The 27,479-nt window shown below is 45.4% G+C and overlaps 1 protein-coding gene and 1 long non-coding RNA gene across 7 annotated transcripts in view; one reads left to right on the forward strand and one right to left on the reverse strand.

Moving 5' to 3' along the window:
- The window catches only part of EPHA1 (EPH receptor A1), a 34,339-nt gene extending 8,999 nt beyond the window's left edge, over window positions 1–25,340 (reverse strand). The window contains exons 1-8 of one of the 6 annotated variants that reach the window (XM_068182799.1): window positions 25,280–25,340; window positions 21,776–21,843; window positions 9,821–10,096; window positions 7,769–8,159; window positions 2,959–3,114; window positions 1,712–2,044; window positions 388–512; window positions 126–285 (exon numbers count right to left, since the gene is read on the reverse strand). In XM_068182799.1, coding sequence (XP_068038900.1) covers window positions 126–285; window positions 388–512; window positions 1,712–2,044; window positions 2,959–3,114; window positions 7,769–8,159; window positions 9,821–10,078 — 1,423 coding nt within the window. In that variant the 5' untranslated portion in view covers window positions 10,079–10,096; window positions 21,776–21,843; window positions 25,280–25,340. Of the gene's footprint in view, window positions 1–125; window positions 286–387; window positions 513–1,711; window positions 2,045–2,958; window positions 3,115–7,768; window positions 8,160–9,820; window positions 10,204–10,365; window positions 10,515–11,431; window positions 14,177–21,775; window positions 21,844–24,941 lie in introns of those variants that run through there. The other 5 variants (XM_068182797.1, XM_068182800.1, XM_068182802.1 and 2 more) reach the window with 5 other exon arrangements.
- On the forward strand, window positions 5,416–8,367 carry LOC137469805 (uncharacterized). Its single transcript, XR_010996684.1, has 2 exons — window positions 5,416–5,887; window positions 7,705–8,367. It is a non-coding gene; the product is annotated as an uncharacterized lncRNA (long non-coding RNA).
- Window positions 25,341–27,479: the final 2,139 nt, after the last annotated feature.

Genomic DNA, 27,479 nt, shown 5'->3' on the forward strand with positions numbered 1-27,479 from the left:
AGGAACTCAGGAGAGCGGTGTCTTGCCTTACAGCCAGCAGAACACAAAAAGAGATCCATGTGCCATGAGAATATACAATCTGATAGGGAAGTGAGTTTCTCCCAGATGAGATACCAGTCCTTTACCTGGTGGAAGGGTGCGAAATTCCTGCTCTGGGGAATAGGGCCCAGGCCCCAGGGGTGTGATGGATCTCACACGGAGCAGGTAGGCTGTGTCTGGCTGCAGGTCTCGCAGAGTGACATTCGGCTCAAGAAGGTGCTTCACTGTGTAACGTGCCTCCTCCCCCTGCAGGAACCAAACAGGATCAAGTAACAAATGCATGCTGAACAAGAGGACACTTCCAGCCCTTTGGGTGAAAGGGGGAAGAGCAAATCAGGCAGGCCTTACCTTCTCAAAGAACATGACCTCATACTCCACTGAGGTCCGGCTGCGTTGCCGTGGGGCAAGCCAAGAAACAGAAAGACTACTGTCATCTCTCTGTGTCAGAATAAACTGGGATACTGTCACTGGAGCTGCAGTGGGAGAGAATGGAGAACATGAGGGAGAAATACAAACAAAATGCAAACTATGCCCTCTCTCCACCAGAAGATCTGGTCATACCATGCAACTGGAACTGAGTCTTATTGCCACTGTCATTTTCCTCCCATGTGGTGGAAGGGAAAGGAGGTCTCTGGTGGTAATTAGTCGCTTTCCATGAATAGTGTGCTTCTGCCCCAACAGTGGAAGCATAACTGTGTTCGGCCCTCAAAACAAAACCCATGTTCCAGGAAACTACATTTATTCCAGGACTGCACTGAAAGTGTCCAATTTGAAATAAAAAAATGTTAGGATTTTATGCTCCTACAGTAGCAGTAGCACAGTTATACTATGTAATGACTTATGAATGCAGCTGCATTGCATAAGGGTACAGTGAAACTCAGTGCTCAAAATCTCTCAGCTGCCTGCAAATGCATGCTGTTCATGAATAAAAAGTTAATTCTCAAGAGTCTGCAAGGACTGAGGAGTTAAGCCTGGTTCTCTCCTTGTCCTTCATCATCATCAGGAAGTGATGAGGCAAGCCAAAAGTAGCTCTGCTTTTCTAGCTCAGAGTTGTGCTGCCCCCGCATAGCATCAGGAAGAAAAGTCATATTTTGTTACTAAATTAGAACCCAGGGAATGCAGCAAGGGTTGTTGAGCACTGTGATGTCACTTTTTTATAATCACATTTCATGGTGCTCTGGAAAGTATCTACAGGACAGCCAAACTAGCCAGATTGAAGCTAACCTACAGAAATGTGTCAAGATTTAACATCCTCATCCCTCCATGCTTTCAAAACCTTTTATTTTCCAGTTACACCAGGGTTTCAGTTGGGTTTGGTGTTTTGCAATATCTGAGTCACAGGAAATATTTCATGACACAGTCCTCATTCTTCCTGTCATGCAGGTAACAATACGTAGGCTGTGTGACAGGGAGGGCTTCATCCTCCTCACCTCGTTTATGTTCTTGGTGGATTCATAGCTCTTGGTTGATAATGATTACTGCTACATTGATTTACAAGGAATATGACTAATGGACTTTACATGCCAGAGGCAGAGGTACTTCAGAATCCTTATCATACCATACCAACACATGTGTCAGGCAGAAGGAGAAGATGGAGAAAGCTTAAATATTCACAGAGATTCCTCTTCCTTTTCATGATGAGCAGGAAGAAATTCTCTCTGCCTCTGCTAACCTGCATGTCCAACTGAGACCCAGACAGCTGGAGCAGTTCTCTGTGGAGCAGGTCCCATTCCTGAAACACCATTTTGGGCTTCTACAGTGAATGTGTAATTGGTGTAAGCTTCTAGGCCATCCACGTCCACTGCAGGTTTCGTGAGACCAGAGGCACTGGGGGAGAACACCACGCCAGCCTCACAGGGCTCACAGGACAGGAAATGGCAGCGCTGGCAGAAGACTGTGTAAGTCAGGTCCTTCCTCCCGCCATGGTCACTGGGCGGCTGCCACCACAGACTCAGCTGGGTGCCAAGGAGGGAGAAGCTGACATTGCGGGGAGCCGAGGGTGGGCCTACAGGGAGCACAGAAAGAAGTGTTAGATCCAGCTGTTAATGCCCTAAGTTCTGTGACAGCTTCCCATCTGCTGATGCGTTTCAAATGGAGCCCTCCCTCCACCCCAGCCTCTCCCTCTCTGATCTCTCATCCCCATTTTCCAACCTTTTCTTTTCTCCCCCATATCATTGTTCATAGAATCACAGAATGGTTTGGGTTGGATGAGACCTTAAAGATCTTCTAGTTCCAACCCTCCCGTCATAGGCAGGGACACCTTTCACTAGACCAGGTTCCTCCAAGCCCCATCCAACCTGGCCTTGAACACTTCCAGGGACAGGGCACACACAACCTGTTCCAGCATCTCATCACCCTCATCATAAAAAACTTCTTCCATATGTCCCATCTAAATCTACCCTCTTTCAGTTTAAAACCTTTGTCCCTTGTGCTGTCACTACAGGCCAGGGTATAAAAACCTTTTCTTCATCTTTCTTGCAGGCCCCACTAAGTATTGAAAGGCCACAAGATGATCTCCCCAAAGCTTTCTCTTCTCAAGCTGAACCCCAACTCTCTCAACCTTTCCTCATAAGAGAGGTGTTCCATCCCTACAATCATTTTTAGGGCACTCCTCTGGACCTGATCCAATGGGTCCGTGTCTCTCTTATACTGGGGGCCCCAGACCTGGATGTAGCCCTCTAGATGAGGTCTCACAAGAGCAGAGTGGAGGAAGAGAATCCCCTCCCTCACCCTGCTGGCCACATGCTTTTGATGCAGTCCAGGATATACTTGGCTTTCTGGGCTGCAAGCTCACACTGCCAGCTCATGCCCAATTTTTCACCCAGCAGTAGCCCCAAGTTCCTCGCTGTGGTGCTGCTCTCAGTAAGTTCATCCCCCAGCCTGTTTGGATATTGTTCTTTCTTTCTGTGTGCAACTCACGGGTGCAAGCAATGTTCTGGCCCTCCGAAGGTGCTCGGTAGAAGCCTGCATTGCAGGAACAAGACGTAGCCCCTGACTCGTTGGACAAGCTGTTGGGGGGACACTTCAGGCAGCGTTTAGCATCCAGGGAGTGGCGGTAGAACCCTCGCTGGCAGGCTGTGGAAGGACAAACAAGCCAACATAACATAATCAATAAACCCAGATCAACAAAAAACTGCCTGGCAGTTTTGCCCAGCTTCTTGAACACTCCTTTATCTGCCTCCATTTTTTTAGTTCACAGAAAGATTTAGGTTGGAAGGAACACCTGGCAGTCACCTAGATCAATCATCTCAGAGCAGACAGAGGGAAGATGCAAACTCAAGGTAGCATCAGTATTATGACAGGACTTATATCAGACTGAAGAAGGGGGATCTAATTCCTCACAGATGTTGTGTGAATACAGAATCCAGTAAACCTGAGAAATTTCTTCCAATGTAAGCCCAGACTAGTTCCCACCTTGTCCTTCTAGCTTTCCACACCACAAACAAGAATCATAAAGAGTAGCTACAAATCCTTGCACTCCTCAGAGTCTTCTGCTTGCTGACTTCATATGAGGTAGCCAGTAGGCTTTCTAGCAGAAGCATCTTTGCTGATTTCAGGTGTTGTACCAGAGCATCACCTAGCAGGGCCCTGGGGAATATCTAGGAAGCCATCAGTTCACCTCCCAGCATCGAGTGTAACTGGCTATAAAGCAAACACAGACTGCAAGAGAATAGGTGTCACATGTTTTCTACTTCCAGTCCTACAAAAATGAGCAGCCACACTCTCTCAGTATAACATCTGACAAGCTGTTTTTGCTGTATTACTATTAGTTCAAACCACAGAAGCACTGGTCAGCTTACCAGTTGTCTCAAGGTCAATGCTTCACCTCTACAGTTGTGTAGCAGGGAGGAGAAAATCTGTGACGGAGCAATGGTTTGCCAGCCTGTGCTAAATGAATCAAATGTTCTCTAGCTAAAGAAACAACCAATCTATTACTAATCACATGGTTGAGAAATGCATACACTAATGTTCTGCCAGAGCTACCACTTTGCATTTAACTTGTGCATTGAGGGAATGACCCTTTTTATATTGCACTATAAAAGCAAGAATATCCTGTGTAATCCTCAGGAGATCCCAACGGAGAAAACCATCTGTTCTGGAGCTCCACACAAATGGCTTACTGTGGTGGAGCATAGTATAGGAAATGATTTGTTATCCAGAAGACAAAATGTGACAAAGAGGAACACCTGAGGGACCTTGAAAACTTTCCACTAACACAGGCCAAACAAGACTACTCATCATCAGTCTGCAGAAGGGATGCTTAAAGAGCCCAGAAAAAAGGAATAATCACAAGTAGGAGCAACCAGCACCTTATGATCCCAGGAAATGACAGAACCACTCAGGAAAATCTATCATTCTGAGATACAATCATGCAACTATGTGATTAATGATAGAAAGGGCCATTAAAAACAATTAAAAGGCTCAAGTATTGATTGTCACAGTGCAAAGAGATTCAATTTATACTCCAGATCAAGTAATCCCTTTGAGAAAGAGGCAGTAAAAGTTACTTTGATCTTCAGGCTGCTCATAACTGAGAACACTTCTACCTGCTGGACTGAAGATGAAAGTTTTGAGGCCTCCTGCCACTTTGCTCCAGCATAAGATTTGAGAGCTCCTGACATTGGATCAGTTTGGGTCAGGAGAGCTTTGACATGAAAAACAGAGACGTGCAAGGCCACATTCTCGTATAACACAGAGGTTCTGATGATGCCTGTATAATACTACCTGCCACAGATATGACACAATATACATACACTCTTATCAGGCTGAGACCGTCTGTAAGTAAATTATAGAAATTTGGGGTTGGGAACTTTTGCAAGAATCACAGAATCAATTAGGCTGGAAAAAATCTCTGAGATCATCAAGTCCAAGCTGTGACTGAACACTACCATGTCAACCAGACCATAACACTCAGTGCCACGCTCAGTCTTTTCTTAAACAACTCTGGGATGGTGACCCCACCACCTCCATAGGCATCCCATTCCAATGTCTTATCACCCCTTCTGTAAAGAAATTCTTCCTAATGTCCAACCTAAACCAGCTAAAGACTATGTCCTCTTGTCCTGTCACCACTTGCCTGGGAGACTGATCCCTGCCTGGCTACACCCTCCTTGCAGGCGTCTGTAGAGAGGGATAAGGTCTCCCCTGAGCCTCCGTGCTGAACACCCCCAGCTCCTCCAGCCGCTCCTCATAAGCCTTGTGTTCCAGAAGAGGTAATTCCGACCCCAGGAGAGCCTCTGTTCCTCCAGCTCTGAGCTCCAGCGCCACTCCAGCCCACGGCCCACACCTGCTGTGCCACCGGCGGTGCCGAGCCCCTCCAAGCAGGAGATGCCTTGCAGGGAGCGCACAGCCTGGCAGAGGCGCCGCAGCCGGGAGCTGCACGAACTACTGGGGTCGGAGGGACAAATCCAGGAGGCGAGGGCAGCAACGAGGACACCGGCGACACGAGGTGGCGGCGGCGGCCAGCAGGGGGCGGGAGCGGCCCGCGGAGCCCGGCGCGGCCCCGCCCCGGGGCGGTGCGGAGCGCCCCGGCCCGGCCCGGCGCCGGGGCCGGCGGTGCGGAGGGGACTGCTGGTGCTCCCGGCTCCCCCCGCCCTGCCCCGGGCGTGCGGAGGTGGAGGGGCGGCTGCCCGCGGCCGGGCCGGGGGCGGGGGAGGCGGGCGCACAGCCAGCAGCCTCGGCCCCCGCCCAGCCCCGCTGGGCCCCGGTTTCCGCGGGCCTTGGGCACCCGCTCCGGGCAGCGCGGTGGGAATAACGAGTGTGGGAAAGGGCCTGCTCACCAAGCACCGGAGGGCAGAGAGGATGGCTGGGGCGCTTCCTTCATTCCTTATTCCTGCAGGTGCCCCTCGTGAGTCTGCCAGCCAGGCCGGGAAGGCTGCAGGCACCAGAGCGGGGCTGACGGGGAGCTCGGCTCGCCTGCCGCCCTGCAGAGCCCAGCAAGGAGCCAGAGCACAGGCCGGGGCACAGCCAGCCTCCGTGGGCACCGCACATTACAGAGTTGAGGAAGTCAATCACGAGCTCTGGGTTTATGGGCAGCAAACTCTGAATGCTTTGGGGCAGGCACAGCTTTCCGGGGACTGTGGGGTGGCTGAGCCATTCTGCGCCCAGCAGAGCTGAGAATTACACAGCTGAGAATTCACAGAGAGATTGAGGGAACTAGGTGAGGACCTGATCCTCTGGCTTTCTGTTGTCTCCTGTCCTCTAACAGAGGTCAGGTTCTTTTGCCCGTTAAAAGGCAAAGGTGCAGCTTTCCCCTTTTTTTTGCTCCCTACTCCAGACAAAACTCAGAATCAGAATGACGCTGCCAGGTTTTCCATCCTGTCACACTTTACATGTCTGAAGAAGTCCTCCTCTGTTCTGAGGACAAAATAAAAGCTGTGATTTCAGTCTTTATCCTGAGCTGGATTACTCCCCGTCCATTGCACAGTCTGGTCTTTTCTGCTGAGGGAGCAGATCCTAAGATATCCCCCCTGCATTCACCTTCTCCCCCGATGCTCCAGTAAGACACTATTGTAGTCGTGAACTACCTCTCCCTACTCCTCCTAGGTTCTCCCCTCTTCCCTTCCTCTCCTGCGGAGACCTCCCCGGTTCCTACTAATCCTGCAAAACATACTTCTGGCTGCAGCTGTACTTGGGCGGAGTGGGATGAAAGCACAGATGTAGAATGAACCTGTGCTTCGATAGCAGTCGAGGCTTGTCCAGACATGACAGCTTCCCTGCCCCTTCCCAGAGGAGTGCTCTCAGGAGGGCGGGGAGAGCTCTGTAGCACCTAAGTGGAAAAACTGGCTGGGCTGTGCGAAGAGAGGGGATTGCTGGAGGAGGCCAAGGATCTTGTGCTTCAACCTTCTCCAGCTCCCCAAGCAAAACAAGCAGCAAGCAGTAGGGATTCATAGAGACACCAGATCCCTGTAGCAGAGCAGAGACATGGGGCACCTGCTGAATCTGAGAGCACTGTGAGGATCCCTATGGCCTTAGCCTTGTGCCACACAGCTCTGGCAACAAGAGCAGAGATCTGCTATCTTTTACCTCTCTCCCTGTAATAATACATATCCCCCAAAACACCACACATGTCAAACTAAGTTGCCTTAAGAAGCCAAATCTTGTCCTCTCTGCAGCCAAGGGAGAGCCCTGCACATCTTACTCCAACAACCCTTGTTTGCTATGACTCCAGCACCCTGGTGACTCTTTTGCTTGCTAATTGCTCTTCTTCAGAAGAGCAGGCACCACGCTATTGTGCAATATGCTTTACATGGTTTCCTATGGCAGAAGAGCCATTCCAGTCCAAGAAGAACGAGGGACAGAGGAGAAACCTTCCCCCCTCTCAGCTTTCTAGTCATAGGACAAATACCCTGCTCTGTGTGTCTGACCCGTCTGCCCTGAGAGAACAAGGCTGCTGTTCAAGGGGTGAGAACCAGTAGTTGAGTGAGTCAGTGTCAATCACATAGTTACAGCTCGCAGAAACTAGCTCCAGAGCTGAAAGCTCCTGGATGAAACCCAAGAGGGAGTGGAGAGGTGTGTGCAGGTCTTACACCTGACACATGAGGAGAAAAATCACAACTGAAAAAGAGAAGCTAAGGAGAAGAAAAGGAGAAGGAAAGATATAAGATACAGAGGATAGGCAAGAGAGAGGTAGACCACACTAACTCTCCCACTTTCTGCTTACAGATACTCTGATCTCTAGCTCTCTGGAACCTATCCCATGGCCTACAGCTAGTGTCTGCATACTCACCTACGCAGCTCCCATCAACTTCCTCAAACCCCACAGCACAAATGCATTGGCCCACTGGTACCAGCCACTCCCCGTCAGTGCTGCAGTGCATCCTAGGGGGAGAGCCCACTTCTTCAGCTGCATACTCCACACAGACCCCAGGCACTTCTGTCAGCCCCTCTGACCCTGCCAGCGTCTCTGGAAAGCGGGCCAGGCCCCGCACGGCCTCCGGGCAGATCTTGTAATACACTCGGACAGACACCATGGCTACGCAAGCCCCAGAGTTCTGAAAAGCCAGGTAGAAGCCCCGGCGAGAGAGCTTCCCAATGGGGCACACTTCTGTGTTCAGCTGCATGGCCCCCGATTCGATGTCTCTGCTCGTGAAACTTCGATCTGCTGCCACAGTGTTGAGCTGCATGAAAAAGAGAAAGACAACAGTTTTACCATCTCAACAGGCCACAGCAGCTGAGATACCCATTCTTCTCAAGCTTCTTTTATACTAAGGCCTTTTAGGGGCTGTCTAGTCAACTGCTTCTAATGCCACTGCACCACATGATTTCTTTGCACTTGGAAGAGGCGTTAAAAATGGGGTGGGCATATTTTCCTGCCTCTGTACTTTCCATCCATCCATCATCTTCTTCAACTGCTTGGTAGCCATTCACTGGTCTCCTACAATACCCTGTGTTCCAAGTCCCTGATTTCAGAGGTCTTCAGGAACTGCCCCTTTTCTGTCATAATTTTCTTTGTTTGCAAATTGCATGCAGTAAATCCACAACACCACTCAAGAGTTGTGCTTTGAAACCAATCAGGGAATTAGAGCCACTTGCTTTTAGGCTGTAGCTGCTGCAGTTCAGATAATCTAGTGTAAGGTGCTCCTTGTGCAGCACTCAACATATTTCAGCACTGTAGGTACTTGGGTGAAAAATGCTCCCATGCTTTTGCATTCCCACTGCCTCTGCAAACAAAGGATAAGAGTGAATGAGTGAGTGAGGATATTTTCTATGCTTGAGCAAATGGGAAAGGCTTCTGTGACACCCTGTGACATGGAAGAGCTGGACTGCAGGTGGAGTGGCCTTTCTTCTTGGTGGGAGAGCCTGATAACTGATCCTCTCCTCCGCAGGCCCCTTCCCATTGTACGACACCACCCACTCCTTGTAGTTGGATGGGAGATGAAAGGCTCTGTAGAGCAGCTGCATTTGGCAGGGATCATAAGGCATGTTTAGGAGTTGTGGAGGTATCGCACAAATTCATGTTGTAGGCTGCAGGGGAGGTGAAGGAGCACTGGGGAGGGAGGGGAGTCAGTTACCAGAGTTCTGCTCTGCCTGTGGTGGTCTTTTCTACTCTTTGTTTCCATCACATCCCATTTTAACTGCAAAGGAAAGGGCAGTCAAATAATTTAGGTCTGTGGCTTCTATTACAACAGAATTGGCTTAGAGAATTTCATCCAAGAAAAGAAAGCAGAGGTTCTCTATTCTGCAATTCCAATGTTTCCATGGCAAGAGTGCACAACATTGAGGAAAACAGCAGGTAATATACAGCAGTGCTAAATACCTTCACACCAGGGAGAATTTCACTGCAGCAAGCCATCACCTCTGGGTTTATGAAACAAGACCCTATATCTCATGGCAATCAGAGTAAATAATCAGGACCACTGAGACCTGAACTGGATTCTGTTCTTTGCCTGGTCTAATCTTGTTTTATTCCCTAAGGCAAGTAAAATTCCCTTGGTCTCTGCTTTACTATTTCTAAAATTGGTATAACCATCCAGCCCTGTCACAACCCTTTAGAATCCTTACCTATGTGGTGTCTGGTTAAATAAGAGGTTACGCAGAACACAGGTCTGATCTCATTTGAAACCTCCTATGCCTCCTGTGGCAGAGACTGCTCTGAGCATCACAGAGGGCACTGGGGGTAAAGTTTACTCTAAGGACAGCACTTACTATCCATGCCCTTCCCCACATGCTGGTTCTCCTGGCCTGTCCCAGCCAGCAAGACACACCTAGCTTAAGCTGAAAGATATGACAAGTTTAAGCTGAAAGATATGACTCAGTCTTCACCCTCAGCAATACAGACCTTGGTGAACAGCGGGCGGCGGAACTGGATCCCAACATCTTGTTCAGACTCCATGTAGTAGAGATTGAAGGTCTCTTTGCAGGTCACCACTTCACCTTTGAAGCTCTTGCAGTCCCTCACAGTAAACTTCAGCTCCACATAAACACGTGAGGCTGCCTCACCCCGATAAATCCAGTTGGTGCGAAGCCAGTGATCGGTGTCACCCTCGGAAAGCACACTGCAGTCCTGGTACATGTAGATCGGGGTACCATTTATCATCTGCTGCACTTCACTCCACTGCTCCAAGGGGAGAAGAAAACACATTCTGTTAGACAGGCATGAGAAATAAGTTTCACTTCAAATATGACAAAATCTTGCCTAAAAATCAATTCTTACACAGGGTTCAGGGCTCAAAGTCTCACCAGCTAAAAAGTCTCTTACACTCAGCAAAAGCTGCATCTGGCCTAGAGCTCCATGGCTGCCTAAACTCTGTACATAGCAAGCAAAGAGGATCCTGCAATTAGGATCTGACTTACATAGACCTTTGTACATCTCCTTCATCTTACCTGGCTTCCAATTTACTTCTTCCATGCACTGCCTTACCTTGGAGATTGAGAAAAAGACCCACTACTCCCATGTATTGGCCACTTCTCTCTGCTACAGTTTACATTCAGGTGTACAGTAGGACCTATCAGACCAGGACTATTATCTGTCCCTGAAAATAATGCACAGCATTTGGGAGTAAGAGAAAAGATGGCCTGGCATAATGGAAAGGTAAATTGCAGGAGGACTGTTCTAGAGCAAGCACTCATTAACTTGGAGTTCACGCTTCTTTAAGTGGGATATTTTGCAAAACCTAATTTAACTATTAAAACTCGGTTGATTTTCCTGACTTCATTGCATTTAGGTTCTGCATCTTCCCCAGGCAAATAATGGCTGAGAGGAGGACATGGGCCCAGCTGGTTATATGACCTTACTACTACTATTTGCATGAATCTAATAAAGTTTGATACTGATTTTAACACATGCTTTTGCCAAATTTTAGGTGGCTCTAGTTTTTCTTTCCTTAGCACAGGCCAGATATAAAATGCAAAGAGAATTCTCTTTTGAGTAATTCACTTAGGAGAACCGAAAATTTGGAAAGTAAGGTTTTGTCCACAGGAAAAATAACTTACATCCTTTTCCCCCCAGTGCTAAGACTGCCTTTCTCATTATGCTTTAAATGTTTAATCAAGCTAAATTGAAACAAGTGCCCACATAAGTACTGGCACAAGTTTAAGCATCTTGGTTTTAAATCACACCCCAGGTTAAGATGCAATTTAAACAAGGCCTCAGTCTGTGTTACTCCAGACTTGTCAAATCTCATGGGCTGAGCATGAGATTCACACATTTCTTCAGCACCACCACCTCCTGTGCTCACAGCACAACAGCTTGTCTCCCCACCCACCAGGTCACTCCGCTGGTGGAATACAAGAGATGGACCCACAGTTCCAAAGAGGCTCTGCTTTTATGCTATGACTGAGAGCATACCTCCTACACAGCCTCACTCTGAAAAGTATTGGAGAGCCTTCTCCAAACCAGTAAGTCCAGCTGATAGAACAAGCTCCTCTCTGCATGATTTCAGCCTTTTACCTAAGTGCATACTAGCAATCTCCTCCCAAGAAGTTCTGGGGATGGTATCTATGTGTCCCTTCTTGTTCCCTTTTTTCTCCACATAATTAATCCCCAGTGTTACCCCACCCTCTTAATCTGATCCAGCTGGCATAGACGTGCAGCACACAGGATTTACACTTATTTCACACACTGAAGGTCAAGGGATTTATGATAGCAAAACAAAGAAAGAGACTGATGGATCAATCCCAATTGATCAAGCAGAACGGACAATCATTTAATGACCTCTTGCAGTCTTGACCTGAAAACCTTCTGGAAAATGTTACGGAACTGAATTTACAATGCATCCTGAAGTAGACTGAAGTAGAAGAAAAGAAATTAGGAAGGAGAATAAGAGCAAACTGGCTTTCATACACTGCCAATGTTAGGACTGGCTTTTGAAAGCATTTTTCAATGCTCGTCTGCCTGGGAAAAGCAAAATTGCATTTGGAGGCTGAGAGTTAGACAACTTTCCATTAGCAGTTTATCCCAAGGCAGTACCACAGACAAGTGTCACCAGAAACTGGTTTTTGCATGTCTCACTGAAAGACATGAGCTGCTGTGGTGCCCGTCCAGAAAATACATTTTCAAAACTTACATGCTATAGGACCAAAGTTTCATTTTTAGTGGTGGCAACTCTAGCAACAACAACAAAAAAATTCCTTTAAACTATACTGCTGGAAAAAAAATCCAACTGCTAACTCCTGTATTTCTTAGCTCATCTCAGCCCAGCTTCTTCCAGACTCAGTTCTTCAGGGCAAAGATGCTTGGCACTGACAATTGCACAGTTTCATATGCAGTGTGGTGCAAAGAAATAACAAGGGAGTCAGACATGTTTTTTCTAGACTCTGCTGCTGATGGGTAAAGGAAGTAAAATGAGGATATTATTTATGCTAACAATACAGAACTATTGTTAAATATTCTTCTGACTTCTTTTCATTATTCAGTGAAGCTTTTAAATTCAAAGCAGTAGAGGAAAACTGTTACATACAACATTTAATGAAAGGGTGATGAGACCAGAAGTTGCCAGGCAACTGTCTCCCATCCTCAAAGAATCTGCTGCAAAATCAAAATGTATGCCTCTGATTTTTAATGTAATGTTCTTAATAAACATATGTGGTAAAGTCTGGCTCAATCAATATTAATTACTTGCCTCTGCAGTTTGTCTGCCAATGACATTGAATCAACCTCCTTTGATAATATAACTTTTTACCCACTTCATTCCAGACACTGTTGCCTTACTCCAGTTGGCCATAGAACAGGTAACATTCTTCTAGAAGTGGAGAACAGTGTTAGTCAGATTTCCTTATTTTAGCAGTGAGTGAATTTGGGTTTTTTTGTTGTGAGAGAAAACTTTCTCATGAGATTCAGAATCATTGAAAGATTTAGGATGGAAAGGACCCTTGAAGATCATTTAGTCCAATTCCCTGCTCCAAGCAAACTAAAGAGTTCTTAAAGTCTTTGCATGTTATTCTTTAAAATGCCTTTTAAACTCTCTTATTTTTTAAGGTAGAGTCTAAACTGTCCTTAAACTAGTCTTCAAACTCTTAAAATCTTTTAGAATTCTTTAAAAGTTGCTAAGAAAAAAAATGCCAATGCATTCAGGAAAGTTCCATAGGTTAGTAGCTTGGCTTCCTAAAAAGTCTAAGTATGTAGCCATTGAATTTGAGAACAAACAGGTTTTCTGTGCTTCTCAGAAACCCATATACTAACACAGGTGTCTAGTTCCAGAGGTTTGTTCTTGAAAATCTTGGTGTGGTGGTATAATACAGAGCAAAATTATTCCAGCACAGCAATTAGAGTCAAGTGAAAAACAACCTCAAAGCAAAGGTACTGTGTCAATAACCTCAAAACACTGCAAGTGCAGAAAAAAGGAAAAAAGGAAAGCAAATTTCCTCGTATTGGTTTGATTCCATATAAAGAAAGCTGTCTTTTTAATGGCTGTTCAGAATGACTTCAATGACAACCTGGAAGGGCACCAATAGATATTTGTAGTAAACAGTATTGGTTTGGTCTGCCATGTGAGTAAAAATCCAAAGATAAGATAAGGTATGTGCCTTTAAATATCTGCCTTTATTGACTCTGAAACGATTATACCGTTTGAAGTTCTGGAGCCTACAGAAGGTTTACTCTGCTTTTTCTGTATAATAAGCCTTCTCTAGATTAGGTTTGTGTCAAGGATCCTATCTAGGATAAGCTGTAATTCCTTCATCCATCTGTGGGCTACTCTTCCTAGGATCTACCATCAGGTATAAGAGACAGTTTGCACACCTTGGAGCCACTGTCTCAGGCTTTGCAGGCATCAATGAAGTGGTCTCTTTTGGTTTTAGCCTTTTTTAGTGGGGAAAAAAAGGAAGGAAACAAGCTTTTAATTTTGAAAAATACAAATTTCATTGCTGCTAATGGAGAGGTAGGCTACCAGTGACCGAGGCAGCAGACTGTGACAGTATTAGAAATTGTAGGCTGAGACTGGAGTCAGAAGAGCTTGTGACTCGCAGTAAGAATACTGTCTCCATCTCCAGCTTGCCAGAGACTTGCCCTGTCTCCTTTCAAAAAAAGGCCTGCCTACCTGCTTCGACCTCTATCTCATTTGCTTTCACATTACCTCAGCACAGTGACTTCCAATCTGTGGTCTGCAGACCCCCAAGGAAAGGCACAGTGATACTTTTAAGAGACTTACAGAAGCAAAAGCTAGGCAAGCCTAGCCAGTAGGCTTAAAATTACTAAGATTCATGTCTCCACTGGAAAAGTTAATAAGAATTCCTACTGGAAAAGTCAAAGAGTTCATATGCTGAAATCTAATGACTTGTTTAACTTTGGGTTAGAAAATTTCACTAAGACAAAAAGACCAGCTAAGTTAGTAAAGCCAGCTACAGTGTACCCGTGCATAGCAAGTGTGTCTCAATCTCATTTAATTTTCAACATAATTGAGAGGCCATTAAATCTCTTCCTGAAGAAATATTACAAGGCCCCAAAACAGCAACCTTTTTCAGTAACAATGCATCACTGGTATGCCAAGCCTGAAACCACCTAGGAAAACATATGCCACTGAACAGTTTTTATCCCCTTTCCCTGGCTGCAGTCTTGCCTGTGGAGTGTCTTGACTTTTGTATAGTATAGCATTTGCATGCTACCATGACCAAAAAACCTTCCTGGAATAGATTCAGCATTGAAGGTAATTGCAGCTGTGCTACAATCATAGTGTCATTTCCTCAGAGGAAAGCTGGTGACAAGAGAGGCACCTTGCTGGCACCTGTTTTAATACAGTGAAGAGCTTCTCTTCAGTTGGAATACATCTGACAAAAATTTGTCAGGAGGCAAGCTGGACCAGCCAACCAAAAATAGCATCACCACAGTGGTGTATTCTAGAATAGAAGCTTCCATGACCCTTTACTGAAAGTTTCTCAATACTCTTTGAAGTTCTTTTGCTGGTGCGGAAGACAATTTAGGTGATGATGATGAAAGAAGCGTGGTGACATCTAGACATTTTCATGAGTCCTGTAACTTTAAATCTGAGAACAGCTGAGGCTGCTCTTATTTCTTTGATCATTTGGATATGGTCAGGCAATTTTAATTTCATCACATCATCATGGAGCCTTTGACACAACTGAACACAGAAGAGATGTTTACTTATCTACAGTATCTTTATGGGTGGGATGATATATTTTTTCCCCACAATGATCCATTGGTTATTTTCAGGGAGGAGCAACTCCATTATGTAATTACTAGTTCTTTAGGGCACTAGCACATAGGTCTCCATCCCACCCATGTCCTTTCAATTTAACTGGTACTCATGCTCTTATGGGAAGATAAGGTGTTCACATGGGACACCGAGCGCCAGTGCATTGATTACAGAACCTGTTTATCAAACCCAGGTTCTGCTGTCTGCTCATTCTCGGAACTGCCTGACCACATTAAGGTCTTGCATGAAAACCGTTCTGGTCATAACAGATGGTGCTAGATGAGTGATAACGATACTCTAGTGTAACATTTCACCTAGCTGGTTTGGAACACTTGTTTTACTAACACTCACTAACAGTACCAATAACTACAAAAAGGATGGGAGTGAAAAATCAGATTGTGCATCTTAAGAGTTCAGAATTCATGGCTAAAGCCACATTACCAATAAAGCAAATGTTAGCTCTCATGCTATTTTTGCATTACATTGCATAGGATCCATTGTAAATTGAAGTGTTTTTTTTAATTTTTTCAAGGTAAAGGGCTTTATATTGTGAGCTGTGGTTTTGTATGGTGTGTCAAGTGTACTTCTAGTGTTTACAGAGAAGCTGGAAATTAGTCTGATGGTAATGGGCAATACTTGCTCCGTTTGTCTAAGTCCCTTTAAAGATGGATTAGGTGGAATCCCACACAGGGATGGGGTAATTATGTCTTGATGATGATCAAACCTGCCTGAAGAAAAGAAACTGCAGGAGATGGCAGCCTGAAAGTCATGTGAGGAGCTGGCAATATTCAGGTCAAGCAAAGAGAAGCCAGAAACTAGGCCTTGGAAACAATGGAAATAACCTTTTGAGAAATAAATAATGGGAATATTTTTCTGCAGATCTGCCTCTGAGATAGTGAGAATCACAGTTCAAAGCATAGGTTCATGCTTCGAGGACACAGCAAGCAACAAAAGATGTAAAGCCTTTTCTTTCTAACTGCTTGCCTGCAAACTCACCAGTATTTTTGTTGGTATTATAATAGAAGTTGTTTTGTTTGGGTTTTCTGTTTGTTTGGTTGGTTGGGTTTTAATATTATTATTATTTTAAATAGCCCGTTAGTCTTCTTGGAGGACCATGCTCTAGGCAGGTTAATCTCCAAGCTTCAGCTGACTTGTGCTGCTTTTGTGTTGACACAAGAAAGTTCAGTGAACCTTGTCCACTCATTCAACAGCTATAAAAGAGTGAAGCAGCTTTCTGAAGCTGCCAGGCAACAGGGCTGTCACCACCCCAGTGCCCGAGCAGCCGTGGTGATGAATGTCATGGCTGTACAGCATCTTCAGCTCACAATGTGCTCTTTTCTACCCTTCAGGTCACAACAGAGTGCACTGGCCAAGATTGTTACTTGGGTCTCTGGCAGTGACTCCATCCTAGGCTGCCTAGTTGGTGGCTCATGCAATCTGGCCTTCCCTACAGCTATTAATTTACACTTCACTCGTTCTCATCTCACTGGTTTGTATTCTCCCTTCTCACACTTCTGAGTAAAGTATATCGGTATATGCATAACATTTTTTTCCTTCTCTCCCAAATTGACACAAAATAATTAATTTTCAATTAATGGGATATCATTAACAAATAACAGTAACAATAACAAATAACAATTAATGGGATATAATTAACAAATATCTCTCCGCCAGTCCACAGATCAACAGCAGCAAGTCATGTCAGGATACAACCCTGAAGCCAGAGCTGTTCCCATTTCCAGGTAGTTGTTGACTTTACTAAGCATATTTCCCTTATTTCTATATAGATCCTGTTCACTCAGGGGAGCTAATCCCCTATGCCTGATACTTAACGGAGAGCAGTGAGATAGGTGTACACTGCTACTCTACTCCAGCTTCAGAGGTGATGGCACTCCTCTGACTTAGCTCCTAAAGGACATGCATGAACAACAGTTGTGGGAAGAGGTGCACAGAACAGCTGTTCTGATGGCTGCTTTTCACACCACCTTTGGATGCTACAAAAAGCTGACTGGCTGAGACTCTTCCAAGTAAGACTATCTGAGTAAGAGATCATTGAGTCTGACTAAGTGATCATCAAGTCTGACTCAGTGAATTGCCCAGGTTTAACGAGATTGGAGTGCTGTGCTGGAATTGCTGCAGGTTGAAGGCTGTGTGCCCCATAGCACTATTTCTTTTGTGACCAGGACTATCTGTCTGACCAAGAAGTGGTGGAACAGAAACCAGCCGTCAGCTAATACTGAAATCTGGGACCGCTGAGTCTGGTGGAACGCAACCTCACCTTGCTAGAACCTGAAGGCATGCAAATGTTATGGTGTGGTCAGTGATATAGAAGTTGCTGACAGGTCACAGGTACTTGATCTAATCTATTACCTAAAAATGTATCAGTGTAGAATTTGAACTATGCTTGGACTTTATTAGGACAACAACAGCGTAAAAAAAAATCTGATTTTTTTTGTCTTAATCAAATTGTGTTCACATAGCTTTAGCAGTTGCTGTGGTCATTATGAAACTTTCCATGGAACATGAGGTGCAAAACTCAGAACTCTTGTTCCTGAACAAGAATCACACAATTTCCAAAGTTTTCAAGGTATTCTAGAGCCACAGTAGTTGTAGTTAGTGGCTATTCATTGATAGCCTTTGGGATGCTAATGCCAGTTAGGCCACTGGCATTACCTGCCCATCCTTAGTCTTGTTTGAAAGTAGACTTTGGAAAAGCTGAGCAGATCAAGTGCTGTGCACACTGGGAAACTGGTAGAAAGCTTGAAACTGATAGCAATGCTTTGAAGTATGTGTGGAAGCAAGCAAGGGTATGGAATAGGCAGGAAAATAATTATGTCCTCCTCCTCACTGTGAATAAAAGACTGAGAACAATAGGAGCCTGGAAAGGAGACTAAGAAAGTCATTGGGAAGCTTTAATAACGCTATGATCCAAGCAGGAATATAAGTTGGGAAAAATAAGCTCCACAAAGCAGCTACCAGCTGAAAACTGAGCCTTGCCAAACTTTTAATATGTAATAAATATGGCAAAATTTGGCAGCAGTGGATTTCATGTGATTTCTGAAATAACATACATCCAATTTAAAATGAAGTCACCATGAAAAAGGACCCTTTTACAAGCAAAGACAGCTGCAGAACTGGTGAAAGCACATCTCCCAAGAAAATGTAGCAGCTGAAAAAAATGAAGGGTATTTAATTTACACTCCTTTCAACAATATATAGAGAAAAAAGTCATATTGAGAAGCCCAGTGTGCAGCACTCTCCAGCACAAATGGCTTGGAACTTATGTAGTCACATGTACTCATGGGAGTATGACTGGATTATGCAAATACTATTCACATACACAAAAATAGGAAATTGTGGATAAAAGGAAAATTTCAAGATAGGCCCACAAGCTGGGAGTGAGATAATCACAGCATTAAAGACAAATGTTGTACTGTAGGCCTACATAAACTGATACAGAAAATCTGTAGGAATAGATATTACATAAAATCATGAAAAAAAAAAAAAACCAAAACAAAAAATCATGAGGACCTTTTGTGCCTGGGCTAAAAATTCAAGCTCAAAATTCTAATGAATAAATAGTTCTAAATTATAACACAAACGTGAAAATTTAGGTGGGAAAGGACCTTTGGTTCTCTACTCCAACCCCTTGCTCAGAACAAGGCTGACTTCAAAGCTGGGCTGGGGTGACTTAGAACCTTGTCTATTAAAAGCAAAATGCAAGAGGAAAGCATAATTCCTCATCACAATCTGGTCACAGCTGATGCAATTATATTTGAAAGCAAATTAGTGATTAATAACTTTTTATAATGTCATTTTACAAACTGCCAAGAAGCAGTGCCACTATGCCTGATAAGCGAATTTGTTCATGATTGGATTTGAGAGGTCCTTTTTGAACAGTTTCAGTGGTATCTGAAACCAGTTCAGGTAGCTAGGCTGTTTGTGCAGCATGGGGAACCTTAAAGAGATGTGAGAGCAAGCAAATTCTGTACTCCTGGCACCTTCAAAGTGGCCATCATTGGCTCTCTAATATGTTAAAAGGTGGAAATCTACCACTACTACTGTAACACACCTCTCTATGCCCACCTGGTGTTGCTGTGGCAAAACTTCAAAGCCAAAAAAGAATTATCAAGGAATATGTTAGGGAAGGGGGGTGGTGGGTGGTAAGGTAGATAAAAGGGGATTGTAGGAACAACAGTCTGCCTCTTTAAAAGCCTAGTTTCCAATAGTAGCCGAAAGTGAATGAAACCCTTTCTAAATAGCTACTACAAAGCAAGCTAGCACAAACCTTTTAACAAACAAAACTCTACAGAGACTTTACTTAAAGCACAGAGACTTTCACTCAAAGACTACCTTTAAGCTTCGGCAAGATGCCGGCTAATGTGGTGCAGAAGTTCTGAACTATGGAACTGCAGTCCTAAACTGAGTGGTGTTCTCAGGCTGAGCCCCTGTGTTAATGGGAGCATTGTCTGCCCTGGATACAGCCACGGTCTGACCATGAAACAACCACACCTGGCAAGCCACTTCATCCTCTGTCATTGGCTACAAGTGAGGAGAAAACAAAGGTGTAGTTCTGCCTCCACAGACTTAGCCAGCCTCTTCTGGGCTATGCCTCGGGGGCCTTGTCCATATAAAGCATGAAAATTCCCCACAGCAAATTCCTCCTCTGTGCGATAAGTGTATTGACACAAATCCAGCTCACTGATGGGAGATCTCCGGCATCTGAGGTTAGGTACAAGTAGCAGTGTTACATGAAGTACACCCTTCAGCTCTGTGTGCAATGCAGCTCAGACATTTCCAGCCTGTTACTAATCAACCTAGTCAGATTATTCAGTACTAATCTTGTCTCTTTTTTGTCAAAAAATGGTCTGAATTAATTTCCGTTCTTTTTTGAACATACATAATTCTTCATTTTGAAGGAATGGTTTCAGAAACACCTGTTCAAAGTTCTGGTTACAAGAGAATCAGCCATTGTTCCCTTTTTGCTTGTGGCAATATGTCAGATTTTCACCTAACAGTTATTGGGAAATGATGTCATTAGACAAATCTCCTCAAAAGACTTGCTCATGAGAAGTCAATTAATCTATTCTTCATCCTGTGTTGTTTTATCAGTCATCCATATCCTGATCTGTTAGTTTTGATTTCTCTCAGGCCATGTTCCCCATAATTTTCAACAATTCTCAGTTACAATTATATTGTGAATATACATATTTTAAAAAGCAAATGTAGCACAAGCAGAAGGATTTGCCAACTCCTGACACTGCTCTGAACCTACTGTGCAACACTCAGATATTCTGTAATAAAGGTTTTATTTTCTATCAGATTTTGGTTTTAGAACACACTTTTCAGTTGTTCTCTTCAATCTTTTCAAGAGGCAAACTTCATCCTGAACATACCTGGAGCCTAGAATTGGGGTAAAATTACCACACAGAGAGTTATGAGACAACAAAGGGAACAATGGGCAAAACATGATCTACATGTTTGTGTCACTAGGGCACCTGTTTTGAGCAGGGTGTAATAATACTAATATTAATAACCAAAACAGCTTTACTAATGAAACAAATGCAGTTATGCCAGTACAGGAGAACCTCTCTGTCTGGCTCTACTTCACCGAGCAATGCTACCGGGAATGAGGAGGAGGCTGGGGTGTATTTAAACCAGCCACAGCACATTACAGAGGAAAGTTAAGGAAATGAGTAAGGAACAGGCTCTACTCAGGTCTACTTTAGAGCAGGAAGGGTGAAGACTCTCCATTGGAAAGCCTGGGACTTGTTACAAACACAAGAGCATGGATGAGGAACTGAAACTGCCTATTAACATATGTGCTAACTACCACAGCATAGTCCCTAAATTCCCTTTTCTTTGTGCCTTCCTTCCACCACTCCCACAGCACCGCTGCTACAAAGGAAACCACCTTCACTGATCTAGGTTGTGACTCCAGAGGGACTTCTCAACTATGTTTCATACGAAATAGCTGTACTTGCACAAAAATAACTGAGAGTTCAGCTGTTTATCGGGGTCCATTGTTGCAGTGATTTCAGGAGTACATTTTGAAGCATTTCCATCAACTTAATTTTACAATCACAAAACAAAGGGAAATTCCTCTCTCATTGCCAGCTGTGTGGACCAAACACCACAGCTTGGTGTAAAGTCTGAGAATCTTGCAGCCCACCCACACAGGCAGATTGCTGCCCCATGAGTTAACAGCTATTTTTTCAGTCAGCTGCTGAATTAAAAAACTTATAAGGTGTTTCTCATTTCTTGAGAGACTCTGAGACAGAATTACTTTTGCTCTGCCTATTTTCCTGGGGAAAAAAGACATGAGATTTATGTGCAGCATAACAGAATGAAAAACTGGGGGATGATTTGATTTTTTCATTTTTCTTCATTGCTTTATTACTTCACGGAAACAGTATATTTCAAGGATATGTTTCATCTTAATGGAAGTCAGTAGGCATCAGTCCTTAAAAAGCTGGCTAGGGGTGAGGCTGCAGAGGTGAAGGGAGAGAGACTTATAAAGCCTAAAATGTCCAGGAGCTTCAGAAGCTCAGTTTCCAGAGGTAGGGTGAAATTTCAACATGGATTATATTTTTCCATCATTTAGTACTGCCAGTGGCTCCCCTTCCTTGAATGTGGGTACTCACCCCTACTTCCGGAGGGTCGGGAAGCCAGCCCAGTTCACCCTGTGCAGTGCTTGTGTCAAGTAGATCCACTGTAAACCAGAAGAGAGGAAAAAAATAAATCGGTGACCCAATTCATATGGCCCACGGAATGGTTTCATCTTTGTTTTGTCAAAGAAGGTAAAGCCTGCATTTCCTCTCTCAACCCCCCCATCCTTTGAAAAGTTTCACGTTCAAAAAGCATGACTAGAAGAGGAACGGAAATATACAAGACAGGGCAGTTAGTCAGGAGTTAAAAGTTTTTACTAATATATGAGACCCTCTCCTACACACATCCAAAAACCGCAACCCTGACAAATTTTATCACTTCCTAAAACTGTCCCAAAAAGGAAGAAGGAGGCTGAAGCCTATTCATATGGGTACCCGGCATTAGCAGCTGAACACATCTTTCCTTGAAATAGGAAGACAGCAAACTAAAGGGCTGAAGAGGAAGGCAATCAAATAAATTACCAACACAAAAGATCAATCAGTGTCGCCTGGAGGGACTATTCAGTACTTGAAACACAGTGGGAAAGTACGGAGGCGGTGTGAAATTGCAGAAGGGACTTTCCATTGTCACAGTACCCAAAAGCCAGGAGATGCTCCAGTTGGGCAAATTGATGAGCCCCCTACTTCTAATTCAGACTGTCCACCAGCTGACTATGGCCTAGAAATTGTTTAACCCTCTCCCAACCTTCCGACTTTTTTGGCCGGACATCAGGAGAGAGTAATGGCTCCGGCCATAGCATGGCCACCTCCTGCGGAATTGCACGGCTGCTTTAAGCCTTGCTCCTGGAGTCGCATGACAAAGGAGAAAATCGTTGTTCATTTTTAGCCCTCAAAGGAATTTGAAAATGCGATCACACTTCGGCCTAAAGTCTTGATCAGAAGACACGTTTTAAAATGTGTCACTTTGTAGGCAAACATTGAGAAAGCAGAGGAGTTGGAATAAGACACACTGTGGGATGTGCAGCTTCGTGCCTGCCTTTGGGTCTGCCGGCGGTGCCAGAGCAGGCTACTGGTTGCTGTGTACCTATTGAAGTCCCAGCTTGGGAACATAGGAAACAGGGAAAATTCTTTGGATTCCCTTTTAGATTCCTGTGGGTGTATTCAGAGGGGTCGTTTCTGAACATCTCAGAAAATAATCTGGGGGTGAAAGGTAGGAGTGGGGAGATTTTTAAATGGCATTTAAATAACCAGGTTTCCTCCCCCTCATCTGACTGTTTTACAAATACTCCCTGCCAACTATATGTAACAGTGTAAAGTGCAGATCAGCAAGAGTCCTGTGGAATGAGGAAGCAGGCTGTGGGCCCAGAATCAGAGATAAGAGGGATTGCACTGCTGTTCTCACCTCTGAAAAACCCTTTCAGGATTGGGAGAATGGAAAAGCAGGAATCCAGGTTTTGCAAGTTCGAAGTGCTCACAGTATGGTCATATGGCAAAACCTTCCTAGCCACAGACTCCTTGTCCAGACAAGGCTCCTCATTCACTTCCCCTCTACTCTCAATCTCTTTATTTGAGATAATATTCTTTTGTGGTTAGCTCCAAAAGCTCAGAGGGTGAGGTAGCCTGTCCTGCCAGAACCATCACCCAGATAACATCAATGCCATCCCATCCTCTCCAGGACTGAAGCAGCAATGTGGAAGTGAGAGGGGCTGCATGGCAAGCTCTAGCAGAGCAAGGGGAAAGGAGCTTGCAGGTGGCCAGAACAGGAACCTGGCAGAGCCTTTGTGCCATGCTCTGCACTGCCAGCAATGGCAGCTCCTTCAGCTGCTGAGTGCCCACTGGAGGCACAAAGCCCATTGCCAAGAAGTACTTCTTGAAGTGAATCCCACAACAGGGACTCTCCACGGAAAGGATGATTAAGTCAGTAAGACTACAGAAGCAGAGGAATAAAGTGCTCAGGGACTACTAACTCTCTGGTCCACAACTTTGCTGCTAGGAATCTCACATGGCTGTCCAGCCACAGGGGAGGGGGTGTTCCCAAAAATAAGAAAGGCTTCAGATAAGAGAGGACGCCTGGAAAATGAGCTGTTTCCCTGACAGACAAGTTAAGGAAGAATGGATCACAGACACAGCCCAAATGAGATGGCTGAGATAGGGGAGAAGCGGGCAGACAGGTCCCTGACTCTTACTGCCAACTACTGGTCACAAGCTTCTGGAAACTGAAGCCTGCGCGGTGCCACCCGGCACTACTTCTCACTCAGGCTGGCCTCCACTACGTCTGCCAGCTGCATCCACCACGTAGCCGGATCCTTAGTGGAAACGTGCTTGTCAAAGACTCTTTAAAAGATCACTGAGCACTCGCAGAATCAGAGCTGAGCCCATGGCCGAACCGCCAGTTATGACAAAGTCCCCTCAATCGAGAGCCTGGAGAAGCGAAGGACTGTCCTTGGGATGGAAAAGCCCCAATACCTCTTGCTGTACAAAACAGAAGTCCCTAGCAGGAATTGACTGCAGGAGGAGATAAGAAACAGAGCAGAGATTTACACTTCCCTCACCTCTCTATTAAAAGTTACCATTCTCCCATGTTTCATAACCACTGTGCAACTACCAAGATGGAAGGAAAAAAATCACTACACCTAATAAGAGGGAGTAAGTGGTACAGGGAAGGGAAAAATGGAAGCCTAAAGAGGTGGAAGAGGAAATTTTAAAGCCCAGCTCCGTCTTCCAGGAGTAGAGTAGGTAAAAGACTCCGATAAAATGACTGTCCGCTTGCTCACAAGGGTTAACTCCTAGGAAGGCTTCCTGAGGAAACTGCGGGGGTGTTGCCAGTGGAGGGGAGAAACTTTTTGAGTTTGTGTTTAAACTTGTTATCTGCAAGGCCCGTGTTTGAGGGAAACAGGGGCAGAATTCTCTTAGATCACTGGATATGCCGAGACATTTGTGCTTCGACTAGGAGTAGGTGAGAGAGGGCGAGAACATACCTGGGCTCGTTCACTGAGCCACCGAGATTCGGATGGGATTTGCCAGGCCGTGGTCCCCCCACACCCGGCTGCCCTTCCCTGACCCCCCAGTCCCTCGGAGGTGTCCCCGGAGCCCCAGGCGCGTGGGGCAGGTCCCGTTGCCTGCCCCTTAGCGAGGTCGCTGTCGCTGCGCGCCCCAGCCCAGCCCTCCAGGCAGAGGGACCGGCGGCGGGTCCCACGCTTACCTTCTTTCCCGTGCGCCTCGGGAGGAAGGAGAGCCCAGAGGAGAAGAAGCCCGAGGGAGAGCTCCATCCCGCCGCTGCAGGTGCTCAGCCCCAGGCTGGCCGGAGAGGGGGCCCGGCTGGCAGCCCCCGCCGGCTCCGGCCTCCGTGCCCGGGCTGCTGCGGGCAGCGCATGGGCCTCTCCCGCAGCCTCCCGAGCGCGGCGCGCACGTTGCACAAGCGCCCGCCTGGCCCACGGTGGTGATGAAAGATCAAGGCGAGTGGGTGGAGAAGCCTTACTGCCTTTACCTGTTCTAAGGGGCTGGTCACAGACTTCCCATCTGGCAGGCAAATAAACCCACCTTAAAGGCAGCCACCTCTTTCCTGGGAGCCTCCCTCCACCTTTGCTCCACTCCCGTAAGAGGCTCCCGATTGCCACCTCCTGGGCAGCCCTCGCCATCCTTCCCGGTCCCGCCGGCCCTGGCAATGGCTCTAAACTGAAATTTTAGGAAGAAATTCTTCGGGGTGGTGAAGTACTGGAACAGGTTGCCCAGGGAGGTTGTTGCTATTCCATCCCTGGCGGTTGGATGGGGCCCTGGAGCGATCTGGTCTAGTGGAAGGTCTAGTTCCAACCCCCATGGCAGGGCAACTGGAAATAGGTGGTCTTCCAGGTCTCTTCCAAGCCAAACCATTCTGTGATTCTGTGATCTATGATAATGGGGCTAAAACCACTGAGCCATCCTCACTGAATATGTTTAGGAAATCCATCTGTACACGGGGACAGCAGCCAGTTTCATTCCCAAGTATGTCACAGAGTGACAGCGATACCACTTTGTCTGGCAGAATTACTATTTTTTGTTTGGTGTGCTCCTCAGCATTGCTGGGCAGTGTCTGCTTTTCAGCAAAAAAGAAATCATGGGAGAGGAAGCAAACTAGAAGGATTCTTTCTCTGTGTAGGAAGACCTCATGAGACTTTTCATTTTTTTTCCTGAGGGACATAAATATGGAAGAACTTGCCTTTGTTCTTGTCTCTTCTGGCATTCATCAAGGATGTTACTCCCACCCATACACAGCTATTACACCCCTCCCTGTAAAATACAGATGGTATTATTACACTTACACTTGCTGTACAGCTGCATTCCTCCTGCTCTCTTCCTCCTCCTCCCCAAGGAAGGCCAAAGAAAGGACCTTGTCAGGTTGCTTGGAGAGGCTGGGGGATCTCCACCCTTGGAGATGTTCCAGATTTGCCAGGACACAGCCATGAACAACATATCCACCTCTGGAGTCAGCCCTGCTCTGAGCAGCATCTGGGACTATGGACTCTCTGAGGGTCCTTGCATCTAATCTTTCAGTGAATTCTGTGGTTCTCAAACCATACATCTTGAGAAAGCAAGATCTATCCCAAGATGTCTGAACAAATTTCAGAGCAAATTTCAGAACAAATGGTCCCAATACTAAGCTTATAATTTTATGTAGCACATGAAATAAAATATAGGTGCAAAGAATTCAAAGGTAAATGGCATTCAGAGTAGTTGTAGCTTAAATTCATTACAGTTTAATCCTGCTAAATTTCTCTTTATCAGGCCACAGTGCTAAGTCTCAAACTTTTATGCCTATGTTTCCCCCACAGTTGAATGACTCCCGTTGCAGGAGTCATGTAAGATTTTTTGGTCTACAACACATACCTTGAGTTTGTGCTGGGGGAATGTGTCCATTTACATCTTAATTTGTACAATTCTGTGCCTTCTTCTGTGTGCCTTCACAGAAGTCTGTGATGTAGCAGTGGGGCAGACAGAACAACAGCTAACTTGTCTGTGATGGAATAACATAGACAAGGCCTAAATAGGTGTGAAATGGGGAAGAACATTTACAGCTGGAGGATAAGGCTCTAGGGCAGGCCAGGAGCTCATGTCCTTCCTCAGGCAAAAGAAAAAAATCAGTGTTGAGGCCTGACATTTGGCTCCTCAGGTCTAACAGAGTTTGCATCTGTAAAATTCCAGAAGTGACAAGTTCTGGATTGAAGAGCCTTGGGAGGCTCTATCTCCATTTCACTGCTCTACAGATACTCAGAACATTTGATCTAAGGAGTAGGCAGGAAGCAATTTACTAGGACTTACTGGAGAGCATGGCCTAAAAAAAAATTTCTTTCTTTTTCTCCCCCTTGTAGTGTTGGCAGATGGGGATCAGCAATTGGGGTTTTCCAGATAATGGTGGTCAGAAATCATATTTATTACTTTGTGGTTTTTCAGATTGGAGATCACCTAGTGTAGCTCACAGTCAGAATGTGTACAGTGATAGTGAAACAAAATACAGTCTAATGTTACAGCAAGATCAGGATCTGAAGAAAATCTATAAACAAGAAGCACACAGAAGTAAAAACACAAAATGCATAGAACTTTGCTGATACCTGTAAAAGCTGCTAGATTGCTTTCCCATGTGTCCTCTGCACCAAAATGCAGATCCAAAGGGAAAAAGAGGGAATATACACAGAGGCTGTAGCCAGAAGAGTGAGTACCACACGTGCATTTTCATACTCAGTATTTCATTGACAGTGTTATTCTG

This window comes from Anomalospiza imberbis, chromosome 2, assembly GCF_031753505.1.
Source record: "Anomalospiza imberbis isolate Cuckoo-Finch-1a 21T00152 chromosome 2, ASM3175350v1, whole genome shotgun sequence".
In the NCBI taxonomy this organism is placed as follows: Eukaryota; Metazoa; Chordata; class Aves; order Passeriformes; family Viduidae; genus Anomalospiza; species Anomalospiza imberbis.